This window comes from Aulonocara sp. 'chitande type north' Nkhata Bay, linkage group LG4, assembly GCF_057382095.1.
Source record: "Aulonocara sp. 'chitande type north' Nkhata Bay isolate Kocher_YH1m ecotype deep benthic linkage group LG4, A_spYH_male_GT1.1, whole genome shotgun sequence".
Classification (NCBI taxonomy): Eukaryota; Metazoa; Chordata; class Actinopteri; order Cichliformes; family Cichlidae; genus Aulonocara; species Aulonocara sp. 'chitande type north' Nkhata Bay.
In genome coordinates, this window is record NC_141347.1 from 15,296,257 (window position 1) to 15,310,823 (window position 14,567).

At 40.1% G+C, this 14,567-nt stretch overlaps 1 protein-coding gene across 1 annotated transcript; it reads right to left on the reverse strand.

Moving 5' to 3' along the window:
- Positions 1-1,140: 1,140 nt before the first annotated feature.
- On the reverse strand, positions 1,141-12,849 carry pdgfbb (platelet derived growth factor subunit Bb). Its single transcript, XM_086288669.1, has 9 exons — positions 12,446-12,849; positions 12,065-12,350; positions 6,813-6,909; positions 5,977-6,033; positions 4,798-4,991; positions 4,496-4,684; positions 3,501-4,302; positions 2,858-3,017; positions 1,141-2,756 (listed from the first exon to the last, which is right to left on the reverse strand). The coding sequence occupies exons 2-8, from the start codon at positions 12,128-12,130 to the stop codon at positions 2,875-2,877; spliced, it is 1,548 nt and encodes a 515-aa protein (XP_086144795.1). The 5' UTR covers positions 12,131-12,350; positions 12,446-12,849; the 3' UTR covers positions 1,141-2,756; positions 2,858-2,874.
- Between the last annotated feature and the right edge of the window lie 1,718 nt (positions 12,850-14,567).

Genomic DNA, 14,567 nt, shown 5'->3' on the forward strand with positions numbered 1-14,567 from the left:
TGACAGGAGCCGTGATGACTTATTGGCTCGATAATTCACAAACATACCAGTGCAGCTGGCTGCTGAGTTGGGGAGTTTTTGCAGCCAAGAGTCAAATGGGTAATTGTGAAAAACAAACTACAGAGAGAGTGTGTGCCAGAGTTCACCTACAGTACATCAACCCCCACATTTTCTTCTCTTGCTTTTTTTTCCCCTTTCTTCCTCTCACACTTTACAAACCCCACTGTACATTTCTAAATATACAAGGTAAGGTGGAAATGATGCCTCTGAAGAGTTGGGGGTGTTTTAGGTTAAACAGCTCAGCTACATATATAAAAAATAAACTAAAGTGATAAGTTTATGAACATTTCTGTATCCAGCCTTAAAATCCCACATGAATGAGGATAGTCTCACAGTCTCAGCACTCAGGTCCAAACCAAATAATATGATCTATTTTCTTTTCATCTATCACCATCATCCAGTCAATATTTAAACTATCCATGCTTTACTGGGTGGCTAAACTGATGATACTCCTGATTAATGTTATGTCATTTTTTTGACAACAAAATGAAGCTAGCGTAAAATGACTAAAACTGTAGTTTGTTGAACTGAAAGATGAGCCCAAACATGTACAAAACAAGTTTATAGCTCAATTTAGATAAAAGGTTTTGGTCTGCATTTTCTTTCTTCATAACTGACTCATTGGGCCTCAAAGTTATAGCTTATTAAATACTGAGGTGAGAGCTAACTATGTTGCTAGCCGTCTGCGAGGCTTCACTTCAGCTAACTGTAGCCGCTGTTTGAGTTGTCTTTTTGTCCTTTATAATGCAATTTTTAAATGCTTTTTTGCATTTACTTGTATGTCACTTACTGCTTATTATCAGGAACCTGTGCCAAAAACATTCAGGCTATGCATATTGCTAACCAAGCTATTGCTAACTGATAACCAGCCAACTGTCTGACCAGTCTCCAGGCTCCAAAGGGCCAAAATGGTGATGGCCATAAAATGAAAGGTCAAAGTGACATTATAGCAAGTAGTCTACGGTTTAGTAATTTTTAGTAATTTCATGTGCTGATATGCTAAATTAAGATGCTAAACATGATGAAAAGAAATGGTACCCGCTTAGTATTTGGAGGAAACACGATCATTTAAGCATGTAGCACTGGGCTTAACTGCCTTGAATTAATGAAAGGGAATAAAAACACATACAAAGAAGTTTCAAGCACATTAGCTTCTTATACCCATATGAAAATAGCATTATGTGGCAAAGTTATCACAAACATTCTCTTTTTTTCACCAGATCAGGTAAGAAAACACATTTTTTTTTTAAAGTAACAGTTGTCAGATGGTATAAGGAACATACATACAAGCCTTTTTTCAATAACTTAAAATGTTCTGACTCTAAATTATCAGACACAAAATAGCATCAGTGTGTTTCTACATGCTGTTATTAAGGGAAACAGAAAGGTCATAAAAACAACAACATTTGTAAAGTTTATCTTAGTTTTCTTGTTTTAATAGCTAACCCTTGAGTTACTGGTTTTCACTCTTTTAGTTGCCTGTAAATGAAATCAAATATAATGTGTTGTAGGCTCCCTACAGAAATACACTCTGGGGTTAGGACTTTAAAATGAATGTGACTGCTTGCACCAAAACATATCTGGTGGGGGAGAGACATTTCTGTATGAAAGGAAAAAAACTCAAATAAAGAATATAGATGTGAGCAGAAACACATACTGAACCACACAGGCATACAAAACAAACATGCACGCACTATTTGACACTGAAGCTGAACAGGATACTGGGGTAAACTGACAGGATTAGTTTTTTTATGTTCTGTCCCTTTGTTTAAACCTCACAGTTATTATGACACAATGAATCTTTTTTTTCAGACTATCTCAGCCACATGTTGTTTGCAGTATTTTTTATAGAGAGTAGTAACAGTAGCAACAAATAAATAAGAAACACAGCACACAGTCAGGTCACAAGCCAATTCTTGTTTCACCCGTGACAATACTTTGAGACAAGGAAACCTCATTAATGCAAAACTATATTTTTTCTATACCCATATAAGTGTAATTCCAGTGTTTGCAATGAGTTACATAAAATTAAATACGGTTTGAGAGAGACCATCATTTTTAATGAGCTAATAATTGATATCACACATGGAAATTCTTCTGCTCCTGCAGTGTGTTGACGATATAATAATCTCTGTTATTATATTATCCAATTAGAAAAACAGCTAAGTTAGGCTTTTTTTGGTTAATTTTTACACCAGATATACTCCTTATTCTAATCTGACTGTGGTTATCAAACAATCCAGGCTTTCAGCAACAAACTCCTTATACACTTGGTTCTGTCAACATTTAAGTGCAGTTTCTGTCTGCTGATATCAAGACAAGGTTCCAAGGAAACTTTTGAAATTGCACTATTTTATACAGTTCTACAGCAATGCGGTTTCATTTCCCCACAGGCACAGTGCTTGCACACAGTTCATCAGTCTTTGGGTGCCACTTGTTGCTTCATACCATCAACTGTCAAAGAAGCAAGCATTCTCTGGAGAAGGTCCACCTTTTCTTTACACTCCATTTTCTTGTTTCCCCCTCCTCTGTTACTCCCAGTATAGGTAGAGGTTCACCAGACAGTCATTAGTAGTGTTACTGAGATCTCACAGGACGAGCAGGTTACTGACAAATGAATAAATACTTGTACAAAGGGAGTCCATTTGGGTCTTCTCTGGGTTATCCACAAAATGCACCATGTTCTCTTTGTGTCCCTGTGGTAGAAATACAGGAAGATGGGATTACAATAAGAAACATAAAGCAGAATTATAATTGTTTTTTGTTTTGTTTTGTTTTATATATTCTATGAACTAACCTGGGTTTCTTTTAGTTCTACATCAGCATTGCTCTCATGGCTGCTTTACTAATCCGTCTGCGATTCTTCCTCATCCTTTTTGTTTTTTGTGGTCGAGTTGGGAGTCTGGGGGCCGTAGGAGCCAATGGCTTTTTTGTGGTAGTTGTCGATGTTGTTGTCTCTGTAAGATGGAAAACAAAGAGTGTAAGAGAAAATTACAAAAGCTGTGCATAACATTGGCTTGAACAGGCTTCAGTCGAACTCAGCAGATCAGCTGATGTCAGTGCCAGCTCACTTTGATTGTTTACTCAGTTGCTGGCAATCTGTAGGCTGCTTTGCAACCCAACTTCATCCGAGCTTTTCCTTTACATGCTGTGTCTTACTTAAAAAGCAATCAGCCTTTTGCTTTAAATGTATGCACAGGGAGGGGGCCTCATGCTTTCCACATGTGTGCATGAACTATGGGACAGTCCCACAACTGAACCATAACATAAATATGAATTACTGCAAATGGAAATATCTTTTTTGACTGAAGTGGTCCTGACTCTACATACAATCTTGTGATAAAATATACTCTTAAGTAATTTAAACACACTGTTTTAGTTAATTGAACAATTTACTTAATTCTGCACTGTTTAAAAAAACGTTTAATAATCTCTGTTACCTGGTTTCTGAGTTGTTTGGTGACTGGGATGATGTTTACCATGTAGGTGCCGACTGACTGTCTCCTTTTCTTTCTGCCTTTCTTCCTCTCCTCGCTTCATCTGCTGCTGTCTCAGTATTTCCTTTTCTTCGTCCAACTTTTTATGGAGAAGCAGAAGTTCTTTTCTCTCCTCCTCCAGTTTGGCTTCCACAATCTGTAATATCCTCTCCTCCCCTGGAGTCTCGTTTTCTCTTTGTCGCGCCAGCTCACGGGGTTCCGGGTTCGGTTCTTTGGTAGGTCGGAACCTGCCCCTAACTGTGTCAGTGACGGTTTCCTCGGTAGGGCTGAAATTTGTTTCAGGAGTAACATGCTGAGAGAATCCACTTGTGTGAATCTTTGGGTATTTGCCTTTGTCTTCTTGCCACAATGGGCTGTGTGTTTGTGTCTCTTTGTTCTCCTCGTTAACTTTGATGTGCAACCCGTTCCCACCTTCTACCAACTTGTTCTTCACCTTAGTTCCAGCTGTATCCACTGAGGAGGCAGTTTTGTTGGCATCTGAGACCACACCATCCTTCCTCTCCACATTCTCAGTTTCTTTAGCCTCAACCAGCTTGCTGATGTTATGAGCCCAGTGTGGAGCAAAGAGAACGGCTTCTCCAGAACGAGAAGTGCCCTCCCCAGCAAGACTGTATCCTTCTCCGGGCTGAGTGAAGGTGTCTCCTCTGGGGCTCCATTGCTGCTTCAGGAGATCCTCCAGGTGGGCCCTCTGGTTCTGTTTGAGCTCATCCAACTGATGAAGCTCATCCTTGGAATGCACCTTAACCTTGTCAGAAAAAAAGAAACAAAATTCATTTTACTTTTATTTTATCTACAGCTATACATGCACTGCAGTGCACAGGCTACAACACAGTCATGCTTGGAAATAAAAATTCTATTGCTTTGCACTGTTATGACAAAGAGGCAAAAGTAAGTGTTAATTCTGAAAAATAATGATAGTAAGCAGAGTTTCTGTCCACCTGTTCGTGTGCATGACCTTGGCTATGCGTCTGGTTTCGATGCAGGTAGCCGTGCTGCCTGCGAGAGGATTTCTTCTTGTGTGGTGGAGGACGAGGAGCAGTCTGACATCTGCACTCCACGTGATCCACAACTGACACCACTGCTTTAGCATAAGTGGGTTTCTTGTTGATGTACTCGACCTTCATAACCTACGGAGTTTGAGAATAAGATGGGAGGAACAGGAAACAATTCTGAGAACAGCACTAACGGATGTGCGTGTGTATACATGTATGTGTATATAGCTCTGTGTGATGTTATTTACCTGCAAGTATCTTTTGTGTGTGACAACAGGAACACACTGCAAGCTTTTAGTGTTGCAGCAGCCAGAGCAGCGCTGCACCTCAACACAGGGTGGCCATAGCAGGAAGTTAGCATTGCTCCGGTCCAACATTGCCCTTGTGACCTCAACCACTTCTGTTCGAACTTTACACAGAGCCTGCTGGGCCGGCTGGGCATCTGAGCCATGAGACACAAGTGAACATGAGTATTAGGGCAGAAGTGGTGTTAAATTAGTATTTCAAACATCCATCCAGCACTAAATTCATTTTTTCTTTTTTTCCAGCTTGCTCATTCATCCACTCTAGTAAGACTACCTTGTTTTCATGTCTGTTTATGCGATAGTAAAACACAAGCTCCTGTCTGATCACCTGTCAGTACTGAGTATTAGCACTTCAGCAGCTTGTAGACCTGAAGCACGAAGCTTCAAAGAAGAAAATATGCTAGAGCGTCTTCTCATCAAAAGGCAAAGATTAGCATAGGCCCATTAGTGTCTCTCAGTCAACCAGACGGTTAGTGATTAATGACAAGTAACTCAGATATCTGCTTTATCATAATAATGAAAAAAAAACACTTAATGGGAAGGGTTTTAACCGTATCATTGAAACCATACTTGTCACATTAATCACTTCACAGGAAACTTGACTGAACACTCAAGGAAGGGACTCCTCTACTAATGAGGATTGAGTACTGTTACATTCACGAGGAAAATCTGCATGGCGGCACTAAAACCTTCTATTCATCTTGTATGAATATGAACAGAGTAACATTTATCCACACTAGGAAGAATTTCTGTGAAGATCTGAAGAGCCACATACAGATAATAAGTCTTTTTGTCATAACCTCTTGAGAACTGAGGAGAAAATTATCTACCAGTGTAACTTTTTTGTGATTTTCTGCCTCTTTGGAGCTAAAGAGGACACCCAAACACGTGAGGCATGATTGAAGAGGCCAAGATGTCCTCTATTAAGCACATTAGGACTTAGTAGGGTAGCTCAAATAAGTCAAAAGATAAAGACCAAAGGCAAATGTCAATTACAGAGGCTGGGTTTCAGGCATTCACAATACATTCACATCTCAAATACAAAAAAATATCTTCTAAAATATATTGATGGGAATAAAAAGGAAGTTTGGCTGAAGTTTTGTGGGGGGGTTAAGGGCTCACCAAGGCTCCTTGGTAGTCTGTGACCTCCATTGGCTGCAGAAGTCTCGTCTTCCTCATCTGAAACAGAAACAAAAAACAGCATTTGACTTATGTCCCAGACAAATCATGAGCATTTCATTTTTTTTGCATGGGGCGTCATATATATAATCCAAGGGCTTTTAGCGCCCTCTGTATGTGGAGAGATAAAACACGAGCTTGTGTCAAAAGAGCGGGGAGGAGGATGGGGGCATAGCCGATGTCACATTTGAGTCACAAAATAAGAGACCCAGTCCGAGGGCAACCAGTTGTTACACTTTTATAAATCTAATAAATCTTCTGTGTGTTTCTGTCGTCATGTACACCGATGTATGTTTTATTACAGGTGTGGTTGCTTATTTCAATTAGTGTAAAAAAATGCAATAATTACCACTTATTACTGTATTTCTGTTGTAATAGGAAATATGTGTTTTTTTCTTAATTGCGCAACATTTTGTTCTTTATTTTGAAAGTGCAACATAACCTCAGCTTTCTCAAACCAACTTTAATCTGTGCTAATGTGTTAAGAAAACCACTTCTCATTGTGACAACAACAATGTAAGAGTAGCATTTTTTTACTTTAATGTCAATACATGTTTAGGGAAGAGCTACAGATATTTTAAAAAGGGCTTTGGGTTGCACTGGATGACTGGGGTTTGTGAACAGAATAAAAAAATGTTTTAGGGGAGCTTAATCTGGTTGTGTGAAAATGGTATTCAATTTACGACGTCACTAAGGCTGGAGTAAAATTGCAGACAGCAACTTGGACTCTGGCTTCAAAGCATGTATCAGTAATAATATTAGAAAGCTCTGGTCTTTACCTACGGAGTCAGAGAACAGCAGCATCTGAAGGTCCTCTATTGAGGAGATGGGGCTGTTTCTAACCAGCTCCACCAGGGCTGCAGGCAGAGCGTCCTCCTGAAACACAGATATATAAGAGACCTTAAGATGCACTGTTCTGGATAGTTTGTGAGATTAAAAAAAAACACAGAAGAAGACGACATTGAGACATATCATCACCGGCACACCTGGCTACTGATGAGATTTTTCCACATCTGTAACATCTGATCTGGGGAAACTGTTGCCAAAGTTACCAAAGCAAAAATCCAAACACCAGATTGAGAACATGGATGTGCTATCACTCAAAATCTACAGTTATGTGAAACAGAGATCATTATGCACAATAAATTAAAAATACAGCTGAACCTTTGACCCCTACAATGAGGGCATCTGGTTACTCTGTTTAGCTGCTTGCATGCTGGCATGGTTTGAGAGACACATATTAGCACAGTTCTCAGTGATTGCCTTCATCCTATGATAAAACATCATAAATTTCAGGGTGCCCACTTTCCCCACCCATCACAGTCACCGAATGATTTGATATTTATGAAGACATCCTTGGACATTCGCAGTCTCCAATTTGCAGCTCACTTGAACACCTAGAATTTAGAGCAACATGTTATATGGGGTTTCCTCCCCCATCACCAAAACACCAAATGAGGGGAAAATGGTCTTCGATCCCTGCAGTAGACGTAGAACCACTGAAGTTGTTTGGTGGTACACATAGTCGCTCCTATGTGATTAAACTGATGCATGTATAAACTGTATTCATGTATAAAATCTCAAAAACATTGACTGGGCTTTTAAACACTTCTCTGCTACATTATTACTCTTACTGTGTACTCATAGAAAGGTAATTCACCACACAGTTCAATGTTATGACCAGGACACAGAAACAGGAATATGGAGCTGTTTTTTTCTAGGAAAACGGTGGATCTGGGCAAATATTTCTATAGTATTAAACCATAAAACCAAAAACAGTCCCACATTGTGAGTCCATGAATTTAACCCCTCTAGTCATTAATGGGTAAGAGACAGCTAAGGAGGGGGGGGGGAGAATTAACCAAAGCGGACACACAATGGTCACTAAGAGCACGGTGAATGACTATTGGCGTTGTGTCTTCTCATCTGCTAACATTTAGGGGTCAAAGGAGCAAGGAAGGAGTCAGGAAGTGGGGGAAGGAGTGATACAGAGAGGATGAGAGAAGGGAGGCGCATCTGAAAAAAAGGAGGAATAATAGATGAATTAAAGCTGGGCTGAAACGGACGAGGATCAGCCGTGGGTCGAGGCACTTCCTTGCATTGATTTCAGCGCTGTAAATGTGGTTCACTTGCTTTGGAGTCTCACGCTAGAATGGAACCGATGAAAATGACCAAAAGAGCAAATGCGTCGGGCATTAAGTGAACCATGTTCAGTTCAGTAAATGTTACACAAAGCCATCTGGAAATAAACTTTAGTTTTAATACTGATTAATTTAAGGTCTGAAGAAAATAATGAATCCCAGCGGGATGCAGGTTTTAGAAAAAGGAAACGGCCATTCATGCACGAGTATTCTCACCCTGCCCATACTGTTTGCCACTGACATTCCCCCATTGTTGCTCAGATTTTCAGACAGTCAAATAATACAGCAGGGAAATGCCTGCTGTATTACACTCGCATCTCTGCTGCGGAGCTGCCGATGCCCCTGAGGAGTCGTCATGATTATTTCCTCCTTTTGCCAATGGAGCAAAGCTGCCTGCTTGGCTAATTGTGTCTGATGTTAATTATAGGACGTGTGCTTTTGTTCACGGTGGTGCCTGCTGTCATGACAATTTGTGTCTAAGCAGGAAATATTAAATAAACATTTCAGTTCTGATAAACAAAGCAGATGTAAACAGATGCAAACTGGACTGGCAGACTATGTAAACACACTCTGATAATGATTAATGAGCACCTATGGCATGAAGGTGAATTATCAAGGTTAAGAAAAGCGTTTTTTATAGGTGCATTTCATATTTCCTGCAGGCAGAAGCATAAAAATAATAATAATATAGAGCTGAATGTCATTTTAATACCTACAGCAGCACCTTATTCATTCTGAAAAAGGATAAAAAGCTAACGTTTCTTAAAGAAAAGATTAAACTATCTCAAAATCCAGCTGTAGCTAGTCTGCAGTAGTTAGCCTGTTTGGAATAATTAGCTTCTGCTGACAAAGCATTTGTTTTTGACAGCTGCTAATCTACAACACAAAAGACCACTCCTGCCAAACTGTGTGTTATACCTGAACTATTCAGGTATGTTTTCTCCCTTTTTTCTGCTAATTATGGCAGGAAAAAAACACAAGACTTGACATACTGCAGTATTTATCACCTGAAGAAACTCCCCATCCCCTGGAGAACTCATGGACACATTGAAGAATGCCAGGTACAGGCAGCGGCTGCAGTGGGCAGAGGACGAGAGGGAACATCTAATTGTACATAATTAGAGGGTCGAGTTTGCTGCCGGCGAAGCAGCAGCAGCAGCTATAGCACATGTGTGAGGTTTCACATGTAGTCCCTGAAAGTATGCTGACACATGCTCAATATGGGCATGTGCCAGAAACTGTGAGTTTAATTAATTCCACTGTCATAATTGGCATCAGCACTTGGAAAGGGGCCTGATACAATTTAGCTAAAACTAAATTCCGTTCTGGTGGTCCTTGGCTAGGTGCATATGATCATTACAGCTTTATACGTGACAACCACTTTATATACCAGCAGATTTTTTTCTGGTGAAGTTCTTTTAACAAAGACCATAATTGAACATACAGTCTCTATTATTTCCCCAGCTGCCGTGCCATAAACTTTAAAATCACACGTGGGGAATTTCCAGGTTGTATACCTTCAAAGCCTTTTGTGACTTTCTCCTTCAAAAATACTGTCAAAGTCTTCTTTTACATGTGGTGCCTGCAGAGGCAGTGAAATGGAAAGACAGCTTGACGACAGGAAAGTCAACCGTCATCTTTAAATATACATTTAAAATGTACTTTTATGTGAGGCAGTGATAATGATGGAAGATTACTTATATGTACACGAGTGGATGAAAGAAGGAAAATGAAGCAATAAAACGAATGTTTAAAGATTCAGGGGCTTTACACGATAAAGATATACTGCAGTTCAGCATTTGCAAAGCTATTGTGTTTGTAACTTATTTTCTTTTTACAGACATGTGCATAAGTTCTTTGAAAAGAGAGTCCTGACAGGAGAAAGTATACCTCTCCCATATGGGCTTCTTTCATTGGCTCCCTGTTAAATCCTTCTTACCACATACAATGTCTTGAATAACCAGGCCCCATCTTGTCTTTAAGACCACATAGTACTGTATTACTCTAATACAGCACTTCACTCTCACACTGTGGGCTTAATTGTGGTTCCTAGAGTGTTTAAAAGTAAAATGGGAGGCAAAGCCTTCAGCTTTCAGGCCCCTCTTCTGTGTAACCAGCTCCCAGTTTGGATTCAAGAGACAGACACTCTCTTTATCAAAAACTTTCCCTTTTGACAAAGCACATATTTAGGGGTGGATCAGGTGACCCCGAATCCTCCCTTAGTTACGCTGCAATAGGTTTAGGCTGCCAGGGGCTTCCCAGTGATGGGCCGAGCGTTTCTTCTTTGCTCACCTTTTTAACCTAACCTCTATGTGTTTATACAGCCCTCTGCATTAAATCATTAGTTAATATTAATCTCTGGCTCTCTTCCACAGTGTGTCTTTTGTCCCGTCTTCCTCCCCTCACCCCCAATCTGTCACGGCAGATGCCCCCCCTCCCCTTATTTGGTTACACTGGAGGTTTCTTCTTGTTAAAAGGGAGTTTTTCCTTCTCATTGTCGCCAAGTGCCTGTTCACAGGTAGTTGTCTGATTGCTGGGGGCTTCTCTTTATTATAGTGGGGTCTTAAAACTTTACAATATAAAGCTCCTTGAGTAGACTATTATTATGATTTGGCGATATGCAAGTAAAACTGAATTGAAATTGAATAAGTTATTCTGGGAACAAACTATACCAACACATCAGTTCTATGGCAGAAAACTAACTCAATCAGTTATGCCTTTTTCCTTGCTTTTGTAAAAACATTGTTTAAGCTTTCACTTCCCACGATTGACTTGTTAACTATTTGTGCTTTAACCCCATTGACATGACATGAATTGCCTGGGTCAGAAACACAGATGAAATCTGCATAGAAGCAGAAGACTGATAAAATCAGACTTCATATCAGCGAAGGAAAAGTGGACAGGATTTGTTCTAAAATGAACATAATATTGTTGTCTAGGTCAAGTGAGTCTTGACCTAGATGAGACCCGTGGTTAAGTTTAGTCTTCCTGCTTGACTTCACCAGATTTTATCCATCTTTTCTGCCTTTATATATTCACTGTTGTTGGCTGATTTTCACCTGTTTCTAAAACACTGTTTTGGCAGAGAACATGGTGCAAGAGAAAAGAAGGTGTTGATTAAAAAAGGAAGCAACATATAATCATAAAAACAAAAGTCACACAAAAAAGTACAGAAACAACAAATGTGGTCTCTGTAGGATGGTGTTAATGTATGTTTGAATGCACCGGCTGCCTTTAATATCTGGAACAGCAGCATCTGTAAATGCATCACTTCACCACGTGGTGAAGCATCCAGCTGTAAATGAGCCTATCATGGCAGCGCCCGTTTCCTTGCACATCACCCACAGAGGTTGACCCCTGCATGTGTCTGCCCCTGGGCATCCATTCATAACGCCAGTTAATGGGGAGGAATAACAGTTATCTTCTGTATGAAGAGAAGCAGTAAGAGAAAGACTGAGTCTGAAGTTGGAGGTTTTTTGTTTGGCTGTTTTTTTAAAGGCGGACATGAGCTTAAAAAATAATGACACAGATTTAACAGCATGTGCATTGTAGTTGGAGTGATATGCTTACTCAAAATTAAAAAAAAAAACAGACTACAAGAGTCAGAGCCCAATGTTAGCCAGAAAATATACAGTAGGCTACCGCATATAGGCCCATTAATATATTTATATGCTTCGAGTATTATATACATTTAAACTACTATTCAAAAATAAATAAATAAATAAAGACTCCACAACACTGTTGTGTTTTATATCCTGCCGTAAACTTTTAGATAAACCTTGCGACTTCACTCGTTGGTACATTTGTTTTTATAGTGCTCTAATTTCAGAGGGACCACTAATCCCTCTTAAGTGTCCGAAGAGGTTTCTAGAACTTTGATTTGAACTCACCTCGGCCACGCCAAACCGCAGACACACCGCTAGTAACGCGAGCAGCAGCTGTACCCACGAGCTCATCTTGCTGCCCAGCCTCGAGCCTCTTCGACGGACCGGGCATTTATGGAAGCGCGAGAGAGCCTCTCTCCTCAGCACTGCGCGCGGGGGGACAGCGGCTCGCCCTGCGAGACTGCGCGCGCGTGCGAGCGTCCGTCCACACCGCGGTCCCACAGCAGAGGTGTTCCCAAAAGATGAAGAAGAATCCGCTCAGCTTGCACCAAACCTTTTTTTCCAAGTTCCCCTCGAAATATATAAAAAAAAATTGAGAGCGACAGTAAGCCTCCTACTTTTAGTTCACTCTTCAAAGTCCGGTTTAGTTCACTCAGTTAAGTTCACCTTGATGCGCTGAAGTGTCCGTTTTTGGCTGAAAGCTCAGATGAAAAGAATAAGACCATTTTAGCAAAAGAAATTTCCAAGCAATTAAAGTCTACACTTTAGAAAAATACTTTTTTTTAAAAAAAATATCCAAGAGATTTAGAAAGGAAGCAAAGTCAAAATAATTCCAAGTGTGTCCCAAATTAATTTTTTTTTTTAAAAAAGCAATAAATTACAAATCCATTTGAATTTTCATTTCCCGACAGTCAAGAGTCTTTTCCTCTTTAACCGTAACGCGTCCCAAAAGTCCAGCTTAGAGGCAGAAATAACGTCGCAGGAAGATAGTTTGCGGTTCTCTTCTTCCAAGGAGTCTTATCAACAAGCAAACCGCTGTGTGGCTCGGTGCGTCTCAGCCCCTGGACCTGACTGATTACGCAGCCGTGTTGTTGGTGGTGGTGAAGGGGAGAGCAGATTTTCACGAGTGTGCGGTATCTCTGCTGCCCCCTGTCCGAAGAAAAGTCGATGCAAGCCAAATTTGTCCACTAACAGCTGCCTGGCAGCACCCACTCTGAGGAATATTTCCTCAGCCATGAATCATTTATGCAGATATTTGTAAGGCTGGGCCATTTTTCCTCCTTCCTCACATGAATCTTTACAACGCACCTTAAAACTTCATTAACTGTAGAAAGCAACCAAAGTAACTGAGTACATTTACTCAACAGCAGTGGTACACCACTTTAACTATTGTTTCCACAGTCCATGCTGTTACTATATTTAATCTAAAGCTATGTGCACACGTTCATTTTCATATTAACTTGTTTTGCGTATAATCACAATACAAAGTGTCTTGTGCATTATTATTATTATTATATAATATGAAGTGCATTATATAAAGTAAAAGTTACAGTCTGGTACTTCTAAACGGATGCATTAATAAGCTAATAATGTCCCACTAATGTCATGTGTGAGGAAAATATGAAGCCCTTGCTGTGATACTGCCCATCACTGTTCCTATTGCTATTTTTCTAAGAAATGTGTGATTTTTCAAAATGAGCCATCAGCAAATACCTATAATTATCCCCCCAAATTTTGCTTTTGGGCCTAGCAAAATATTATTAACATACGGACAGGTTCTGATCAGCTGTGTTCAGTTGGTTTATTGCATATCTTGACTGCTGTGTCTTAACAAACCTTGTAGTTGTAAGCTTCTTTCTATTGAATTTCGTCACATGAGCACCCTGTGAGGTCTAACTACTGTCGCACCTGTGTTAAAATTTTGTGTATAAGCTGGTATATTTCTCTCAGCTGTCCAGTTCAGTTCAGTTTTGGCAGGTTTTTTTTCTTGTCTGCCGGGTGCATCAGCATCTGATAGTTTCAAGGCTGGCATATTGTGTACATATGTGCATGCACTGCAGCCCCCTGCCACTTCAAGGCCCTTCCCACGGCTCTGATGGTAGAGATTATCATCAGAAGGTAGGCCCTGCCCACAGCATCCACTGCCTTGACTCCAACGCAACCTAGTGATTGAGACTAAAAACTTATAGGTGAGGATTTACTGAGGCCACAGATCATTGAAGCACAAGCATCATTTTCCAAACGATTTCCTGCGCAATCAAACTTCTTTTCGCAAGCAGAGGAGTCGCCTCCTTCTGTTCATTAAGGTTAAGACACTTTTGAAGTAGCATCACTTTTCAGTCCCAGATGCTACCTCAGTCTTTTATGTGCAGTCTATGATTTTGATGAACAGATAATAAACCCTGACATCTTTAATATTGTTATTCCTTTTCTTATTGTTGATGCTGTAGATATGGTTGTTGTTAATTTTAAGAGGACTAATATTTAACATTAGTTAACTGTGAAAAACTGAATGTTCCAATTATTCTTTAGCATCTGTGTAAAAAGAACAGTTATATCTATAACGAGGTACAACACATAAGTATGGGATATCATGCCTTAAACCATTTGCTGTGCCTTAAACCATGTCAGCACCTATGCATAACCCATATTCCTAATTTAGTGTGTTGTATAACAGACCTTTTGTGCAGATGCTTTGTTAGAGAGGTCATGGGGATAGTTGCCATGCCAACTGACTCCTCTTATCATCAGCATCACCGCCACCAGCATCAGCGAGGTTTTCAGGAAA

Coding starts and splice junctions, on each gene's coding strand:
- pdgfbb (XM_086288669.1), bottom strand. CDS start 12,130: ATGAGCTCGTGGGTACAGCTGCTGCTCGCGTTACTAGCGGTGTGTCTG. Junction 6,910..12,064: donor TGCGGTTTGGCGTGGCCGAG/GTGAGTTCAAAT, acceptor TCTGTGTTTCAG/GAGGACGCTCTGCCTGCAGC. Junction 3,018..3,500: donor CCAAACAACTCAGAAACCAG/GTAACAGAGATT, acceptor TCCATCTTACAG/AGACAACAACATCGACAACT.